Source organism: Falco naumanni, chromosome 7 (assembly GCF_017639655.2).
Source record: "Falco naumanni isolate bFalNau1 chromosome 7, bFalNau1.pat, whole genome shotgun sequence".
In the NCBI taxonomy this organism is placed as follows: domain Eukaryota; kingdom Metazoa; phylum Chordata; class Aves; order Falconiformes; family Falconidae; genus Falco; species Falco naumanni.
In genome coordinates this window covers 41,779,586-41,800,663 of record NC_054060.1, presented here as the reverse complement: position 1 = coordinate 41,800,663, position 21,078 = coordinate 41,779,586, and the positions used below count along the sequence as shown (strand labels likewise).

General features: G+C 42.3%; 1 protein-coding gene across 2 annotated transcripts in view; it reads right to left on the bottom strand.

The window, feature by feature from the left end:
* ITPK1 (inositol-tetrakisphosphate 1-kinase) overlaps window positions 1-21,078 on the bottom strand; it is a 144,796-nt gene that overhangs the window by 110,191 nt on the left and 13,527 nt on the right. For both annotated transcript variants that reach the window (XM_040600805.1, XM_040600804.1), the window contains exon 3: window positions 500-524. In XM_040600805.1, coding sequence (XP_040456739.1) covers window positions 500-524 — 25 coding nt within the window. The remainder of the gene's footprint in view (window positions 1-499; window positions 525-21,078) is intronic.

Here is a 21,078-nt window from a genome sequence, read left to right as displayed (position 1 = left end):
TATGACCATTCAGACCCGGGAAAGAACAAATGTAGCCAACACCTGAACTTCGCTGTACATGGGCTACAACTGGAAGGCACTTTGTATCGTTTCTCTGCTCACTGGGTTAAAGAACATTCCTTAAGCCATATTTTTTTTTTCAAAGGCCAGCTCCTGCTTCTGTTAAGCCTGACTGTGAATGCAATAAACACAGAGTAACATCATGTAATCAACTACCACATTTTATTAATTAACAGACACAAGAAGAGTCTAACTGCATTCCCACTTTCACCAGGGCACCTGTTGAGTTAAGATTAGATGGGCTCAACATATGCCTCACAAAAGGGGGATCCTCTTTTTTCCAAAAACAGTATCCATATCAGAGAATTGGATGAAAAGAAAACAAAATTAATTAAGCCCAGGTCATATTGACATCCAAATGACAGCATTTAAAAATCAGTAAACCTTCTTTACAAGAAAATAGAGGAGGGAAAAAAAATCAAATATCATTTTTACTCACCTGTACTACTTCTACTCCTCTTTTCCTGGAAAAGAAAAGGAAAAAAAAAGGAATCATTAATGTTTGAAATGTAGGGAATATCTAAAAACAAATACCAATGGAAAAGGGTTGCTTCATACTAGAACGCAAACAATAAAAATCTGCACTAATGGGCCTGACTCAAATTTGGGAAAGCACTTGTTCAGTTCCACTCCCTGCCTAGGAAGCACTTGGGCAGCTTCTGGACCATGGCCTCAGAAGTGACCCAAGACGCGTACTAAGCAGCCACACCACTGGGACTGATACAGCTGCAGATGAGCAGAGGTAGGAGGTGGGTCACGTTAGGGAAGATGTGCATTAATTTTAGTCACTTCTACTTGGCTCTTCATTTCTTATCTGCCCTCAGAGTGTGTGAATTGCACCAAAGCACATCCCACATGATGGACAGATCTTTGATTTTGATCCAAGTATACAGGCATAAATGTCAGGGAGAATGAACAGAGCACCTTGCAGCTATTTATCCTCTTACTTACAGCCTTGTTCTACCCAGTCATCTTGGTACACAGAACGCTTCCCAGAGCTACACACACACAGTGACTTGAAACCCCTGCCAAGAAACTTTGAAGCTGTCCCATGGCTTGTCTTCATCACAAGCACAAAGACACCCAGGCTTGCTGCACAGACTAACCCTGCAAACAGAGCAGGAAAGCAGACAGAGGAAGGGTACAGGCACAGGTCAGGTCCAGAACAGAGAGACTGCCCTGCAGCTGGAGCACCCTGCCCAGATGTGTCACCCTGCTGCAACTCGATTGCAGATACATCTCCACAGATCCACTGCTCAAGACAGATTATCCATTCTGGAAGCAGTGCCTCAAAACTATAATTATTTAAAACTCCAGCTGGTGATTAGGACTGTACTGTGTCAGACGGATCTAACTGTGGACCTCAGGCAGAGGCAACAACCCCTACATCATGTAGCTATGCCCGAAGAAAATCTAATGAATTCCACAAGTAGCCACACAACAAAACGCGTTAAGATTCAACCCCATAAAGTGAGTAGGATCCATTGTTCCAGCCTCAGCAAGCATCAAGCTACAGGCTGGGATGGGACTCTGTGTGCGCATCAGCCCTCAGTGCTGTCATTTCCTTTGGACAGAAAGGGACACACACCCCGGTATGTGAGCAGGGAGATGGACACAGCATCCTTGACACTGTTCTAGACAGCAGGCAGTCTGGATGTGGGGACACCAGAGAGTGCAATGCCACACGGTTTAGACACGCACTTGGACTTCAGTTCAGAGACTTGCAGTCAGCCTGGCTCCTGAAGGAGCAGACTTCGAATACTCGGGGCTTGTCAGAAAGGCGCAAGCCTCTGAACGATGCTTTGACCATTTGGGGAATAGTTTTGGTGACCCAGAAATGTCAGGGATAAGAGACTGGAGAGGCCTGCTAATTATACACCAAAATGTTGAGAACTGCAATTGGTAGAGCCAAATCAGGCATATCTGCAGAGATGGCTGTCTCCTCTGTTGATACGAGAGCTGAGATTCAGGTACCTACAGCCAGACAAAGCTCAGTCACTGCATTTGACAAGTTGTCCAGCAAAACAAACTATTTCTGCTCTAGTCTTGAGAACAGAACTGAATCCCTGGCACAAAGCCCAGCCATCCCTGCTCCATGCCATCCTCCCAATATATGCAGGCTATTAAAATATGCTAGAACCTTCTCCTCACTTGGACATAGGAAATACAGACATAGGAAGACATAGGAAATATAACTTAAAAATCAAGCACCTCAGCAAGCACAAGACCGGAATCTCTATTCTTTGGTCTCCCTAACTCCCTATGTGAAAATTAAAGATCCTTTTTGGGGAGGTCACAGAGCAGACTGCTTAACTCTGCCCTCAGTACTTTTCTAAGAGCATCCATGGTGCTGCCCATAGCTGCAAGTGCTGCACACTGCTGAATACACAATGGCTCCTCCAGTTTTCTGCCCAATACAGCAAGTCTTTCTTTTGGGAAGCCATTACAAAGATGCTCAGAGGGACAGGCAATCAATCAGCATCTATGACACAAATTGCTTCCTTCTTCCACTTTACCAGGCTGGAGTTTTCTCCAGCCTAGAAGCAGCATGCAGTGCACAGCCACAACAGAGAGCTTGTCGTTGTTCAGCAAGGAAGTTAAAAAGAAAATGAAACCAAGCACCTATTGCAGAATTTCAAAGGCTACTGTTATCTGCAAGAGGATGTTAAGTGGTGGGTGATTAATATACTGCCATTACAGTGTGGGAAGCACTGCTGCAGACCATCATCTGAGGCTGGCCAGATGCATTCCAACTGTGTTTTGAGAAGAAAATACAAATTTTGTAGAGAGAGAGTTAATAGCCAAATTGTTGAAACCATAATTTTCACACAGCTAAGCAAGATAAATAAGAAATATTAGGTGGGAAATACTTTTTTTGAATTAGGGCAGCAGCCTACTCAGAAGCATTCCAAGTATTGTAAGCTAAAACTTAAAATAACCAAACCAGCCACATTTTTGCTGTGTCTACCCTGGATTAAAGGTAAAGACTCAAAACTGCCACTAAAATACACCAGGCTTTAGACAGGACTGCTCCAGAGCCCCTGGAAGAATAGAGGCTAGTGGCAAGGGCTGCATTTCTTGCCATGCCTGCACACACACTGAATAAGCTTTGTTCTACTTTGAAGAAAAAAAAATACTTGCAAGCAGGTTGCCAAACCCGCTTGAGACACAGTCAGTCCAAAGGTTTTCTATAATCCTCCCAAAATGGACTTTGCAAATTTACCGAGACTTACTGAAACCAATTGTACTGCCCCAGCAAAAGGGAAGAAGCCAGACCAGCACACGAGCAGGGAGAGAAGGGGTGCCTGCTGTTGGGCATAAAGTCACACGTGCTTGAAAAGCTGCTGGAAGGAAGATGCAATTACCAAGGCTGGCATGTATTGCTGGGTCTTCCCCTTTTTCAGAAAGGGGTGGTGTGGGTGGTCCCCTTTGGTTACCTGAAAAATGACAACTTTTTAGTTTTTCAGGTAACCAAAGGGGACAAGAAACCATAGAAGTATGTGGATTTTGAGGATTAGTTAATTCAGGAAAGATCCTCTACTGCAATAGCTTTTTTGAAAATAAGTTATTTTAAAAACAAAAGTTATCCAAACGATCAAGATGTCAAGCAACCATGCACCTCGGTTCTAGCATTAGCTCATTCTCCGCCTCAAAGATTTCCTAAGTCAGTGACTCCAGGCTTTTCAGCTGAGCAGGTCACAGTTGCAGGCTGGGGCAGCAAGACATCCCTTACGCAACCAAGCATGCAATAGCATCTAACTGCGCCAACTGCCTGACATCACATTTGAAAGCTGATCCTACACACAAGAAACTCTAGGACCCTTAAAAAAAAAAAAAAAAAAAAAAAAAGGAAAAAGAGAGAATGAAGCAGACTGTGGGCCACAAGCAATTCCCCAGCAAGGGGCTATCTGTGCAGGACACACTATGGACCAAGACGGTGGCTGAATTAACTGCCCTGCAGTCTGACAGCACCGTGGACCAGCCACCACTTCATTCTGTGGTGCTTAGAAAGCTAGTAAGAAAAAATACATGTACAACCTTGATGTACATTCTTTTGGGCTGTTTCTTTAGCAAAGAACAGGCTTTCTGTTACTTATGCCAAGACACGCACCACAGATGCACTTAACATACATGAGATACTACAACAAATTCTTCTCCCAGCGTAAACCACAGAGGCTTGCACGGGTACAGGACTGTGGCTCAGACACAAGCAGTGAACTGGAAATGCTGCAGACAAGCCAGACAGTGAAGAAAAATTACATGAGGGATACAAGATCCTGTCCAGGTTAGGCAGAATGCTTCCAGAGCTACAAAAGCCTATGTCAAAGATACTGTCCCCTGGGGGTGCGGGCGGGAGGGCTATTTCACTTGGAGTACTGACCACCACTCTTGTGTCCCTCAGTGTTGTACATGACCCTTCTTTATTCCCATGCAGCTTGTTATTAAGCCACTGCCTATCAGAGGAAGGGCTCCCATTCCCAGCCGGCCTGGCTGCCTCCCGATATCGGCAATAGGCTATACAAAACCCACAGCAAGTCTCCCTTTCTGAAAGGAAAAGATAGATCACTATTAGCTGTATTTCCCTTCTCCCTCCAAAGAGGCAACACAACTGGGTCAAAAAGAGACTGTGTCTGCCTGCTTTCACTGAACAGTTGTTCGAAAAATGATCAGTTCTAAACTAGGAATACCCAGAGATCACTGTTTAAAAAATACATTTAATTCTCCTAGACAAGAATCTTGTACTCCAATCACGAGCCCAGGGGGAAAGAAAAAAAAAAATTACTAGCAAACATTAGAAAACCTCTGGAAGAAAAGGGGGAAAGCGTTTGAGGGTGACAAAACTAAACACCTAAGTTACAGAAAAGCTTCAGTGTCTTCAACTGGCATAGCACACCTAAAGCTATGGGAACCTATTCAGGTGCAGCAGAAATTACTGACTGGTGCTTTGCATGTTCCCTTCCTTCAGCACACAGCTCTGCTGAATGACACATTGCAACACTTAAAGGAAAACCAGAAACATTTAAGTAATCACTGCACTAGCCTGCAATACCAAATATAACCCAGAAGCTTGTTATGACTTACTGTTCTATGCCTGAAACTAGTGGACTACTGGATAACGCAAGCCTCACCATATGCAGTAGCAATTAAAATAATCACCATGCAAGCTGACTTCGTGGTTAAAGTCAGAATGATGTATGGATTCAGAGGAGAGTTCAATATCAAGTTACTGAAAGCACACAAATTAGTGTTTTGGGACTGATGTTTTACCACAGTTTCAAACTACATAGAACAGCTGGCTTTTGGGGTTGTGTTTGGTTTTTTCAACATCCAAAGTAAACAGCTTGGACCAGACCCCCACAAGCATCTAGGGCCTGAACAACATAGTGAATGACAGTTAAAAGAGAAAATGACTATCAGGTCAAGTATCATAGCTATGGTTAAATTAAGTAACATAATTTTGCTATCTGGTCTGAGTGATAGATCGAAAAATGCCGAACAGAATTTACCATTTCAAAAGTAAAAGGCAATCTTTTAGCCTAAGAAGTTATTAGTGCATGCAGTGAAGTTCATTTTCTCAGATAGAAGAACGTTTTACCTCCAGAATGTCCTACATAAGTGGAAAATAATAATAATAATGTATTGCTTCGATATAAAAAATAAAAGCATCTTCCCGGAAAAGCAGTACATTTATGTCAAAGGAAGTTGTATAAATATTAATAAATCAAACACCTGCAGCCATAAGACTTTCCGCCACACCATAATTATCAGGCACTGAGGAAGGCACCAGGCAAGCGATACCAAAGCAAAGCATGAAAAACAGCCAGTACGGGCTATCCACAGCCTTGCAGACAGCCCATTTCTCCTCCTGGCGCAAAGGCAAGTTCAGGTCATTTGCCTGAAGTTTTTCCATCAACAGAATACCCTGCATTTCTGTTATTAAATATTTGTGAGGAGCCTTGCTTTTATTATTTTTCATCACTGATGAACTCCATCTTCTTGTCTACCAGGGAAGTAACCAACTGGCAACCTCAGCACAGGGGTGCTCACTGTCCTGGGGCGACAGCTTGCAGCCACAGCCATCAGTGCATGCAGAAGTTAACTGAGGGCATCTGCAACTTTGCAAGACTGAGCTGTAATGAAGGGATTTTTTGTGGTTTGGTTTTTTGCACACAGACTATCAAGCAGGCAATTAATCAGAGTTATTATTACCAGTTTATATACAACTATTCTTACCTTTCAGCAAGCTTTTCCTCAGTAATCAGTATTTTGGAAAGATTTATGACTGAAATAGATCAAAAGTTTGCATTTGGGGAAGGGAGTCCTTCATTTTCTCAGTCTGTAAAGCACCACAGATCCAAAGCAGAAGGGAAATAAAATGCACCTTTATAAGCTGGTAGGAACAGATACTGTAGTATGGGGGAGAAAAAGGTCTCACTTAAGAGTTTTAAGTGCTCTTTAAAGGGGTTGAAAAGAGCTGAGACTTTGGGCTGCCACAGAGAACCTTTTAAGTAGAAAAAAAATTATGGGGGTAGCCCCATTTGTGCATTTGTCCATGTTTTTATAAGGAGAGAATGGGCCAAGCAATAGGAGCCCTCATACATCAGACACTACAATACCATAAGTGATTTTCACACCACCTTCCCATTCATACATGGCATTTGGTAGAACCATCTGATCTTCTCCACATCTTCAAAGCATTATATCATCCCCATTTACAGCTATAAAAGTGCTTCTTAAGAGTGCTGCATCAGAACAAAGCACCCTAAAAGGGACTGGAAAATTAGAGATCTTGGTAGGGCAGCAGCAGCATCACTCTAGTATGACATATACCAGTGAGTGGCTGTGTGGTATTTAGCTGCCAGCTGGGGTTAAACCATGACAACCTGTGGCAGCACAATGCTTCCACATGCCACAAATTCCCACCGCAACAGACACAAATGTTTGCCAGCATCTCACAGCAAAGATCTAGCTAGAAACCCACCAATCATTCATCCTGCAAGAGAGCAATGACAGAAGTGAAGCATCCAACATCACAACTTCAGAGGTTCAAATAGCAGGGAGAAAAAAAGCCACAGAAAAACTGTAAGCAGTAACCACAGGAAATCAACTGTGTTTAGTCACAACATTAAGACAAAGTTTCAGTAATGGTTTAATGAAACATTACAGGGCTACTAATTTCAACATTAAAAAACAGGTATTGTGGCAATAAAAATCTATATATCCCAAGATAGAAAATCCATAAAATCAGTAAATATAAACTCAAAAGGATCTGTTTTCTTTTTATACTAGGCATTTAAGACGGATCAGTGCTGAGCTGTGCCAGACTCTTTTCTTGGAACCGGTGACCCCTGGTTCTGGGAGCCCATACTCACTGCTTTCCCAGCAGGGACACAAAACTTTTAATCACAGTCTTTTGAGGGGGAAGAAAATAAAAAGAAAAGAAAAAAAAAAAGGAAGAGCTACCAGTGGGAAGAAGGAATGATTAACAGCTGCACAGAAAAATTATTAAAGGCAGTAAGTTATTTGTCCTACCAGACATTGAGGCATATTTAGTACCTGATGACAATTATAAGCAATTGGGCAGGGTTCAGCTTTCAGCCATAGGCTTACACTGCCAGACATTATCAGATTCAGTTCCCAGCTATGGCAGGCAGCCACACCATGTGATCTTTTTATAACCTTATTAAAAACCATCTTCAAACCAAGCTGTTTTGGCACTGTATCTTCCATTACAAGACATTTATTTCCCAAAGGTCAGAGTCCTTCAAATTTGCAGGCTAAATTGTTCTAGCATCATCCTTTGGCTTCAATAAACTGCTTGGTTCCTTAAGCACTGCAAAGAGCGTGCATGTCCTTTCTGCTCCCAGCCCCCTTTGTCTCCCCACAACCCTGGTCACTCCAGTGTTAACATGACCCATCCCTTTCAAAAGGTCTTTCTAAGCTCATGAGGCACCAAATTGTCCAGAGGGACCTCGACAGGCTTGAGAGGTGGGCCCATGCGAACCTCATGAAATGCAACAAGACCAAGTGCAAGGTTGTGCAGCTGGGTCAGGGCAATCCCAAGCAGAAATACAGGCTGGGAAGAGAATGGATTAAAAGCAGCCCTGAGGGGAAAGACTTGGCGGGGGGAGGGAGGGTTGTCGGTGGACAAGAAGCTCAACATGACCTGACAACATGCACTTGCAGTCCAGAAAACCAACTGAATCCTGGGCTGCATCAAAAGAAACGTGACTGTGGGTCAAGGGAGGTGATTCTGCCCCTCTGCTCCTCTCTCATGAGACCCCACCTGGACCATTGGGTTCAGCTCTGGAGATTCCCTCAAGGAGGACATGGAGCTGCTGGAGCAAGTCCAGAAGAGGACCACAAAGATGCTCAGAGGGCTGGAGCACCTCTCCTGTGAAGACAGGCTGAGGGAGTTGGGGTTGTTCAGCCCAGAGAAGACAAGGCTCCGGGGAGACCTTCCAGCACGCCTAAAGGGGACCTATGAGAAAGCTAGAGAGGGACTTTTTACAAGGGCACATAGTGATAAGACAAGGGGGAATGGCTTTAAACCGGAAAAGGATAGATTTAGATTAGATGTAAGGAAGAAATTCTTCACTGTGAGGGTGGCAAGGCACTGGCACAGGCTGCCCAGAGCAGCTGTGGATGCCCCAGCCCTGGAATGCTCAAGGCCAGGCTGGATGGGGCTTTGAGCAACCTGGTCTAGTGGAAGGTGTCCCTGCCTGTGGCAGGGGAATTGGAACTAGATGATCTTTAAGGTTCCTTCCAACCCAAACCATTCTACAACTCTGCGATTTACATTTTTACAAAATGAGCAATAACCTCACACTAACAGGTTTACAATCTTAATGCTTAATATTACATACTTGCTCTCCAGTACCGTGATATGTTCAATTAGCTGTCGCACTAAGGCAGACATTTTCTGCACGTGTTGATAACACTTCTTGGTACTATAACCATAAAACACTTAAATATTTTATTCTCTGAAACCAAGCTTCTAGAAATTCACATTTTATATTACTCTTATCAACTCTCCTCCCTGTTCTACTTGGACACGGAGACTTCCAACTGAAGAAGTGCAACATATTTGGCAAGCTAACCCACAATGTGCATAACTGTACTGACAGCAATTAACTTTTTTTTGGAGGAGGAAAGTGAAAGAACAGAACAAAAAAGATGACAAAAGGTGAACTGGTTTGGTCTCCTAAGCTCATTCTTAGGAATGCTGAGTGCCCACAATAAGCCTACAGTAAGCAGGCTTTCTGAAAGTGTCTGGCAATTGCTTTCTGGGAATCTGACCCCTTCAGGGCTTCTCTTAGTTTTACATATCTGCCATAGTCAATCTTAACAATCTCGCTGGGGCTTGCACACAACTACCTGACAAAAACATACAGAAAAAGAAACCATATTAAACACACTAATTTACCAGAACCACTATCCACAGTTCATCCTAACTAGACCATCATCCCTCTAGGCAGTGCATTTGGAAAGCATCCCACACCATTGACCCAGAGAACTAACACAGCACTCTGGGGTTCTAACAATGCAAGTAAACTCTGACAGAAAAAAAATAAATAAATAGAAAAATTCAAGAAAACAGTATGGCTTCTTCAAGTGTCTGGAAGGTTTGCAAAGAGCTTGCAGGTCACCTATCAAGTTAATGCTCAGCATATTAAGACCACTTTAAAGCATCTGTTGTAACAGCGTAGAGGCTTTGAAGGAGAAATTTTGTCATAATCATTGAAATGCCAATAAAGAATTAAGGGTATTTGGGGGGAAATCTCCTTCCTACAAATGCATTTGTAGAAAGGGCGTAGGCATGGCAAGCCAACCTAAAAAGCACTCTGCATCTGCTAGATTCTCACACATTCAAAGCTCAGAATTTAGTTTCTTGAACAAAACAAATAAATAAAGGTACCTAAAGTAGACTTGTACAGAGGCTAGAAGCTGCCACTTCCACACCCCTCCCTTTGCCCCCTCCCTCTCACCTCTCTCCAGCATGCTACACGGTGCTCCATTTACTTTAACAAGTCTTACCTGGATTCCTCTTGCCTTTCACTCAAATAAAAACACTCTAGTGGCTTGCTTTGACATTCTGAGAAGAAGCTTCAGCTGCTCTCATTTTCAACATAACCATATTGCACCCAGACCATCAGTCCAGCATGGCCAGTGAGACAAGGCTCTGCTGGGCCCCAGGCTGGTACTGCAGGTTCTACAGGTCTCCTGCTACTAAAACCAAGGGGTGCAGGGAGAAAAGCACGTCGGCCAAATCGGCTTTCATCTAGAAATGTTTTTTAATCCACTAACCCTGAAACCAAACGTTATACATCCACTGCAGCTTTCCAAGACTTTGGCAACCAGCCTTAAATGAACCTTTTGGGAGTTTTTATACAGGCCAGACACCCACTGAGACACACATGAGAAATGTGTAATACACAGTATTATTTTATTCACTTCTTGGATCTCTAAAAGAGACTGGGCATTTTTCTGGCAGAAATTAGAGATGTATTTAAGTTCAGCAACTTGCCACGCAAAAATGAGTTCATTCATCTCCAGCCAGGCTTCAAGTAAGATATATAGGTGTCTGGGGCTTTTTCCTTCATGCAAAACTTCATTATACAAACAAGAGAAAGTTAACACAGGAAACTTAACATGTCTGCTCACTGAAAAAAAAACACAAAACATTGCAACTTTTTTTCCCCCTCCATAAAGGATGGCCCTAATGTGTTGGCACTGTTACAAGTCAGACACCAGGTCTCCCTCAAGTTTCATGAGCTTCGAGAGCACTTGTGACTCCTTTTCTCCTACACTCACCAAGTGACCACTGCTTGCACATGCAAGGAACAAATTTTCCTCTTCATTTATGGAACCAGACTCAGTCATAGATTCATAGACATAACTGACAAGATCCTATGCCGAGAAGATACTGCATCCAGCCGTACACACCATCACAGATACCAATCCAATGTTTCATCAGGTTAAAAGGACATCCATGGAAAGATTTAGCGTAACATAATTAAAAGACATTCCTAGAAATCTTTTCTCCTCAAACTCTGCATCAGTTTAGTGTCACATAACTATTCTAGTCAGTTCCTCTGTTTTCTTTGCTCCTTTGGAGATGCATTTCAATTTTCAGCCTTCAGTTTGGGACACTTACAAATGCAGCTGTTATTTTAAAGAGGACAGGCTGGCAAGCTGGCTAAAAGCCATTCCAATATAATTTGAAATTGGGTTTCACCTTTATTTTGTTACACAGCTCCCCCCAAACATGTACGAACCATGTCAACAGCAAACAAGAGCACCTGGAACCTGAAAAGTGCAATTCTGCAACCTAGTACCCTATTGGAGAAGAAAAAGATGTTTGGCAGAAAATACACGGTACAAATTAAAGAAGTGTGAACTGGATTGCTTTTCTCCATTTGAACAGATTCAGATGCCAATACCAATAATGGGCATCTCCTTTCCCTGTAACTGATTATTCTGCTTGAGTTTACAGCAAAACAGATCAAAGAAAATGATTTTACTTTATTTGGAAGCATCGCTAGAGAGGCTTGCAATAAAATGAAAGCTTGGCAAGTGATGATCATACTGTTTGAAAAATATTCCATTTATTGACAAATGGCCAGCCTCCCCAAGAGGCAACAGAATAGAGCGCATGACAGCGCTGCAGCGAATCATCTTGGTGATCTGCACAAACGACACGTGATCCTTGAAATGAAATAAAATGCCTGCAACATGCAATATTTGAGTATGTCCTACTTACAAGAAGAAAAGATCTAAATGAAGTGACAGCATATTAATAAATGTTTTTTATTATACACCATGCAGAATAATATTAATAGCTGATGTGAACAGTGGCAGGGGGCAATAAAAATAAACAAAAAAAACCACCACAGACACACACCCTGAGCAAAAACCTTACCAAAAGTTCAGATAAGAGAACAGAGTCTTCCATTGGTCTGACTGGATGGGGCTGCAGTTTGAGGGCTTGAAAATGCAATACACAGAAGAAGGTACTGCTGCCAACCTTTTAATATTAAGACAATGTAGGTCATGAAGACTCATAGAAATACACTAAAAGCTTTGGGCAGAAACGGACATAGGATTGTTTTGCACAGGACCAGCCGAGGTCATAAAGCGCAAACCTGAAGCTGGAGCAGAGATCAGACAGCGAGGCAAAAAGTCTTCACCACTCACAATAGTTTCTGCATCTGAAAAGAGCAAAACTGTATCTCCAAAAAATCTCCACTCCAGCTGGTGAAAATTCCCTGTCCAGGCATATAGAACACTTCAGAGAAATGCCATCTATATGTGTGTTACAAACATATATTTTATCAGGCATTTTATCTGCTTTACATTACGCTGAAGTTTGCTGTTAAAGAAAGATTAAAATTCTCCCTATTTCTTTCAGCCCATAGGTTTCTTATACATATGCTTTAAGCAGCAGCAGCATATGTATATGTCTGACAGAATACCGATTTTTTTGTTTGCTTCAAGTGGATTGTTTACAGCACAGTAAGAGGGGAAAAGAAAAAAAACAACACACCTTTTATAAATCATAAAACACAACTACTGCCTGTATTTTATCCAAGGTGTTAAAGACAAAATGCACATCCCTCCATCAGGTAAAGTGAATGACAAAGTTCTTCAATGTAAATCCTGTTTGCTTACAAGAAATTTAGAGCATTGCATCTCTCTGAACCAAACAATTGTTTCTGATCAGCTTCAGCAGGCACCACTTTGCCCAGCAGTGCCAACACCCACAGTGTGTGCCTTGCTGTCTCCCACATCCCTGACCTTCCATAGTACATCCTGCTACTAAATCTCTCACAAGACACAGTGGGGTGCACACACACAGGGTGCTCTAATTAATCCTATTTTTTTGTAACTTATCCTGGACAGCAGCTGTTACACCCATAGTTTCCATCAGTGACAGAGCACATGTGGTTTAAGACTACAACTTTCCCAGATTTGGCCAGGGCATGCAGGAGCTGATATACAACCCCCCAAATGCTATTGCATTTTTTAACCACACTCTCTTGTAGCACAGATTCAGACCTGCTGGGAGGTCTGCCACACCGCATAACTGGAAGAACCAGACAATTTCTTGGGCCTCCTCAGATTTTGTAGAAGCTGCCTCAACAAGCTAAATCATACTATCATATCAGAGCTCTGTTACTCATACGTTCGTTCTCACTCCCTCTCTCCAGAAAAAAAGCCTAAGGCCAACAGTTCAGCTACATCTTTTACATTTGTTTCCCTTTATGGACTTACCCAGATTCTCTAGGACCTGCCCCTCCCCATTACAACATTGGTGTGATCACAACAAGCTGATGAGTTACACAAGATAAATCCCTCTTAAAGGGAAAAATAAAAAGCTAAATTTCTACACAAATCCATCACATTACCACTATCCTTACCACTGCTAAGGAGGCAGATAAACCGATCCAGCTTTTGAGTAGGAGCTGGAAAGGCAAACACAAAGGCACACAAGTTGTTTTCCTCTGGGTTATTTTTGTCCAGGTCCGCCTTGAAACTCACTCTTCAGTCCCAATAATTGGCAGCAACTAATTAGAAGGCAAAATGCAAGCAGTTTATTAAATGTTTGATTAAATGCTGATTACATGTTTGATTAACCATGATCACAGAACAGATCTCCCTTCAACAAGCTTACTCATTTTCTTTGCTCACTTCTTTTGTTTGTAGACATAAGAGATAAGAACTGTGGAGATGATGCTATACTACACATTGGGCTGTCAAACCTATAGGTGACTGCACAACACAAGGCAAGGAGAAGCTGATGATTCTTCTGCTGTTTCAGGTTGCTTTCCACATTGCCCATCTTCAGATGCACACGGCTAACTCCCGTGTTCTCTCTTCAGGACTTTCACATTTGACTGGGGGGGGTGTCATAAACAAGATGAGGTCAAAGATACTGCCTGAATGACATCACAGGTTAACTGGAGACACAAGCAGCAAAGAAAGGGACTTGTAGAAAGGTTACAACCTTTTAACTGCTGTAATTCTGAAATAAGTACAAGGACTTGAAGAATGATTACACTTGGGGGAAAAAAAAATAATCTGTGTGAAATAACTTAAAATTATGATGAAAATTCTGCATGCCTTAGACTGATCCCTGAATTACATCTGCTGAAGAAAGTTATTTTTGTGCATGCCATTTGCTGTCACTGAAGAGTTATCAGGTAACAGTTAATGAAAACACCTGAACCACATAATGCCATTAGAATTTTACACACAGAGAAACATACACATTTACCTCAATCTCTTAGTAAATAAAAATAACATTTGCTCAAAATATTTCCAGGAATTCTTGTTTGTGAAGGCAAAACAAAATCCGTGACCAAGCATCTTCTTTTTCACTCCACTAGCACATCTGCAACAACAGGATTTCTTATCCAAAAAGTCTTTTTTTTTCCCAGGCAGCATGTTTTCACAGCACTTTGCACATCAGATCCCTGCAGTCAGCCGTGCTTCATAAAGAAGGAGGCTACTCCACACCCAGCTTTTACGTAACCCCCTCGCGTGCAGTTGCTCAGTCTCACTGACTTCATTCACACTGGGTGGGTATTACGTGCCTACTTGTACTTGTGGAGTTTCATGCTTGGGTCAGCACACAAACCAAGGTGCCACAGTAAGCTGCAAAACACACAAGCATCACCTTAAGGGCAGAAGCTATTCCAATTTAGCAAAAACATTCCTCTTCAAAATCATCACAGTCCTCCAGAACAATGAAGTTGTGATGGTTATAAACTGGTAAGTCAAAACCTTGCAAAAGTTGCGGTCCAAGAAGCCATAAATTGTCGTTATCTTATCTGGACTACTCCCTTACATCTCAATGAAATACTACATCACCCCTAATTATTTTCTCTAATTAGTTTACAGATAAAAGTAAAAAAATTGCCAGGATAATTTTTTTCCAAGCCTAATTTGAACACCTACATTTTTTTCCTCTATCAGAATTCTAGCCCCCATTCTCACCACTGCCCCAAGGTGGTCACCAGACAAACATCACCCCAACCTCACTGACAGCTCTCAGACCTGCCAGCCTGCAGACCACCCAGCACCCTCCATAAGGCACAGCTAACCAACAGCCCACCAAGGTCACTCCAACAGTATCAAGGCCAGCCCTGATTTTGCACCAGAATCCTTTCTCAAGGCCTGGCTTCAAAAGAGATGATTTTCAGTACAAAGTACTAAAGTGCAATTTTTTTGAATCTGCAAAAGCACTAGCCTGCATATTGGTCAGACATAACGCCTACAGTTCTGATTACTAACTTCAGATGGAGTTTACAACAGCAGCTAAGTGCACCAGTGCACTTTCAAACCACAGAGGTATACTACAGCTTGCTTTATATCCTTGTCTTACTTCAGGATATACAGTCAGGAGTGATGCCTGAAAGATTAACAGACCATTTCATTACGATTTTATTCCACTGTTTTCACACTGTGATGTTCTCCTTAGAAAAATCCTAGTAAGGTTATACCTAAACTTTTTCAGGAAAACTCTCCCTGGTGAATGTACTCACATCACTAGGGAGAAAAAACAAAACTACAAGACAATTAGGAAAAGAAAGAAAGATCTAAAACTGCATTTTTGGCCATTTAAAGCTATAAACTCAGAAAGAATGAAAATGCTCTTATGTCAAAACAAAATTTTAATATTGTTAAAAGCAGTGAGATTTTACTGCAACTATGGCCCTAACCCGTAAAGTCTTGCATCCTACCTAACAATAAACTACTTACAGATGCTTCTAAAGATAAACTGCATGCTAAACCTCCCACTGAACTCCTTCCTCTGCCCATACACAAGAGAGAGCTACAGAGGGAACATACTATCAAAGATCATGTTTCTATTTCTTCCCCAAATTTTACCACTGCTTTGGTGCTATGATTGCTCAAGATACATTTATTATCTAATGTCTCTATTCATCTACTGCCATACAGTTGTTGTGCTGTAATTTAATGGCACCAAGCCAAACATCACTGGTCTTGCACCTTTCTAGTAGTGTATGACATGCTTATACTGCCGAGTACCAAACACTGCCACTGATGATAAATGTGCTAGGAGAATACGGCTGACAGAAGCTGTGGATGAAGCTTGCCATCACAGACTCTTCACACAGCACTACTGTTTACCTCCTTTCTGGGTTTTGGAGAGGAGCTGCATGAGCTCTTCTTTGTAAGGCACTGCCCCTTGAGGTGTAAGGCAGAGATCTGCTGTCGTATCAGACAGCTGCGAGACTAACACTGCAGGCTTCTATCCTCAGTAAGATCCCACCAGAACCAAAGGGCTTTTACTCAAACCACACTCAAGGCAGAACTATATGCTAAACCCTCTGATTTTTATCATATCTCATTGTAAGTCTTTATCAAAACAGCTAGTCAAGCACAGGAATCACAGTGCTATGCTGCTTTACCTTGGGTAACAGCAGTCTTTCTCGGGTGTTGATTCCATGACACTAAAAGCAAAATTTCTGTAAGTCATTTAATACCAGTATAGATTAACTGGATTTGTCTGGAAGTGAGTCTTACTCAGGAAACTATTCCTCCCACCTGCACACATTAGGATCATATGAACAGTGGTATTCTATCCATCAAGGCTTCCACTTGCTATATACATTTTACATAAACATGCAACAGATGACAGTCACTTCCCAGTAATTAAGCTACGGAGAAGATCTCCAAGGTGTCCTTGAATAACTAGCTTAGCAGATTTTCCACGAGTTGACACCATTCAGAACTGAAGCTACAAAGCACTACTCTAAAGTAGTCAAGCTGTTCCTCTTGGAAACTCTTTTATAGCAGAAGTTTGTATTTGTTCCCTAAGCCCACATACAAGGTGTTTTTTAAGAGCTTCAATGTAGAGTTTTCATATGCTCCCCATTCAGCTCTGGGGGCCCCCACCATAAGAAGGACATGGACCCATTGGAGCAAGTCCAGAGGAGGGCCACAAAGATGATCAGAGGGCTGGAGCACCTCTCCTGTGAAGACAGGCTGAGGGAGTTGGGGTTGTTCAGCCCAGACAAGGCTCCAGGGAGACCTTTCAGCAGTATAACAGACCTTCCAGTACACCCAGCGGTCTTACGGGAAAGCTGGAGAGGGACTTTTTACAAGGGCATGTAGTGATAGGACAAGGGGGAATGGCTTTAAACTGGAAGAGGATAGATTTAGATTAGATGTAAGGAAGAAATTCTTCGCTGTGAGGGTGGCAAGACACTGGCACAGGCTGCCCAGAGCAGCTGTGGATGCCCCATCCCTGGCAGTGTTCAAGGCCAGGCTGGATGGGACTTTGAGCAACGTGGTCTAGTGGAGGGTGTCCCTGTCCATGGCAGCAGGGTTGGAACTAGATGATCTTTAAGGTTCCTTCCAACCAAAGCCATTCTATGATTCTATGAATGCCTCAATCAGCACACGTCCCAGGGACAGGAGGCTAGACTACAACCTCTGCCTCTCATGCTGGCCCTCATTATTTCAGCTGATGCTATTCTTTACATGCCCACACATCTCACTGCTCTGTCACTTAGATACTCCTTGGAGCAGTGGGGCTTCCACTGGCTGCTTCCCACAGGCTCTGGCTCAATGGTTACCCTGGCCACTTCTGCATCTCACCCCAAAAGACCCATCTATCCTACACTCCTTTTGTGTGGAAAGAACTTCTCTTCCTCCATCCTTCTATGCTCATCCTGCAGTACCCACTGTCTCCATTTGCCATTATTAGAAAAGCTGAACATTTATTCTGTTCATTCTGGGACCCAAAGACAGCAGGCTGAAGAGTCCACAGCCTTCCCAGTCCTTGTCTGGGAAGGTATTCTAACCATCCCAGCTACTCTCACTCCAGTGATACAAGACTTGGTCCTGTGACACAAGGTGGCAGCTGTAGTCCTGCCCTTTCCGTCCTCCACAGCAGGGTGGCCTGGGAGGAAAGATAAAAACATCTGCTAGGGACCGTTGTATTTTCATACCCAAGATAACCAATAGTGAGCTTTTGGAGGCCAGTGATTATTTTGGACATTGCCTGTCACAAACTGGCACCTGCATAGCGACAACAGTCCTGAATTTCATAGCTTCTGTGCTTATGCTCAAGACGACAGCTAGATTAGCCATCCTGGGCTAGTACGATCTCCACGTACTCCATTCAGAACAGAAATTAGTCCAACAGCCCTTGACCACTTACCACATACCTACCTAATAGATAAAGCAGTCACAGCTCTGTTTAACAATTTCTTCAACACAAGCAGGACCATACAGAAATCCTTCCAAAAAGGAGACCACATTAACATCTCCTCACATTCAAGACAAACAAAAAAAACCCACAAACCAACAACCACCAGCAGAAAACCATACTTCAGAGAGGCAAGACAGAGAGAGCAGAAAGACAACCTCCCACTGGTCACGAGCAGGGGAAATCTTACTCTATGCACAGACTGACAGTGTCCCATAGAACACACCTAATACGGATCTACCGAAACCATATTCACTACGTCACAGAAAGAAGACATCAGCCGTCTTTCCTAGATTTAGTGGCTCACAGCTGTCCATTTGAAAAGCAACCAGGAGAGGAGATACAAGGCCTTGTAGTCTAAATAGCTTTCATTCCGTTTCAGGCATTTTCTTCTCTCCTGTGAGAGAGACCACTCCTTGGGACTTTCACATACAGAGAGAGACGAACTGTATGTTCCGCTGACATACTGTTTTCAGTCCTGTAGATGAGACAACAAACATAAAGAGAGACCCACCTTAAAATACTAAGCTTCATCTAATGCCAGTTAGCTGCCCCCCTTGTTTTCTCTTGGGAGTGTCTATATTATACTCCTCCACTTTCACCGCCAGGATATGATCTGGCCAGTGGTTCACGGCTACATCCTCACCTGTAAAGGAACACCAAAATGCTGCCTGTGCTGCCTGCTGGTCACTTGGAAGAGTTATTCTGCTACTTCTCAAGCAACACTTCAGAAGACACATCAAATGATCCTATTTTTCAGAAAAATAAATTAGGAGCCTTAAAATCTCCTAGGAGATCCAGGGCCTCATTTAGAGGAGAAAAAATAGTTTCTTGGTACAATGGTAAACAGCAGATTCCTTCAGAAAAAATGCTGCAGAGCATACCTGATCTTTTAATTTTTAAATAAGCATGACAAAACCAAGCTGCTACCCACTCCTGATACAGTCCTCAGCCAGCCAATCATCGGAGTCTTTCAGATGTTTATTACAAGTAAAATTGTGTATAATAAACACAAAGGAGTAAAGACTTCCTGAAGAGCCAGTCCTGTAAACAAGCTGCAGATGTGAAAGAAAATGAATCACTTCTGAGAAGCGATTTTTTTTTTTTAGCTCACAGCTAGATGAGTAAGTTACACAGCACCTTCTTAGATAAGCTCCTGTAAGAACAAAAGAACTCCTACTTTTTGAGAGCATGTGGTTGTGGGTTTTTTTTCAAAGTTCCTGTGTTAAGTAAACTTTTATCACTAAAAAACCCTCCCATTAGCCGCAGCAGGTTTAGGTTCAAGCTCAAATTTATTTGTATCTTCCAATGTTTCTCTGTTCTTCTGTATACAATAAACTGAAAATATTTACTCGTTAACTGCCGTTCTCTCTCAGACGTATTTAAGAGAGAGGTAAAATTGTTAAAACATGTTGGGTCCTCAGCAACTGGGTTCAATGACATTTCTTTTACAGAAATCACCACCAAGCTGACAAATTTTAACAACTTGAATTTTTAATTTGGAACCATGCTTTGGAACTGACACATGCAAATTAAGAGCTGCTGACAAACAGGAAAATAAAGTAATAAATGGCTTAGCTCTGCTTTGAGATCCAATGATCTATGAACGATATGAATTCAGAATGCTGGTATGTGGCTGAACTGGCAAGTCTGTATTATTTCTGCATTTAACAGGTAGGAAAGGTATTATACTGGGAAACTCATGGATTTGCTTACGTTGCAATGAAGCCTACTACAGAACCAAAAGCCAAGCCTGTTTTATCTGCAAGGCCTATGCCTGATTCAGGAGACTTTCTCTTCTCTCTCTTGGATCAGAGATTATTCCTTAACTTGGAAACTCATTGTACAATCCCCCACCCCAGTGAATACATGGAAGATAGCAAGATTTAAACACATTTCAATTGTCTGCAGCTCATTTACGTGTACTTAAACTTTACTCATATTTCAAAGCTGTCTGGGCAATGTGCTTCAAACTTCGTAGTCAAACTATTTACAGTACACAGCAGGAAAGAGCCACCTCTCAAGTTTTTTTGGGACTGGCCTTGCAGGAATGCCTCTGAGTTCCTGAGCTAATACAGGTGTCCAACACTGACATGAAGACATTTTGAATAAACAATTTTCTGAAATGTTGGCAGGGAGGGAAAAAGCCAGGGAAAGAATTTTCACAAAGACATACAGAGAATGGGAAGAAAAAAGTTAACACTTTAGTAGTTTTTATTTCACAAAAAGGAGGTCAGACTTTACCGAAAGAAAACCTTCACACTGTTCTTATAGAAGGCTCCAACAATTACCCCCTCAAACCTGAAGTGGCTGCTGAAAACACACACACACACACAGAGGCATTACTGTTTTAAAGACCAAAAAATATTTAACCAAAAACATTCTCTAGCACAAGCCTTCTTTTACTATATCACCAGCACTGCTAGGCTGTTCCACTCTGCCTGGATCAGCCCCATTCAACTGGCAATCTACTTCAATTTAGAAGGAGAGGAAACAGGGAGATTTTACAGGGACCACATGCATTTTTGCGAAACAAAAATTTTGTCTTTCAGGTTTCACTACCAGCAGCAGCAAGTGTGCTAAAGATCTATTCTCACAGGGAGCTTTCACACCCACATATCAGTCAACGTAAGAAAAGGTGGCGGCAGCATTAACAAGTAACAGGAAACTCGAATACTATACTTGGTCCTACAAAAACATTTCAAATTACGCTACTGGATACTTCCCTGGGCCAAGCAGGCATTCGGAGAACTTTCAATGGCATTGTGGTTGCA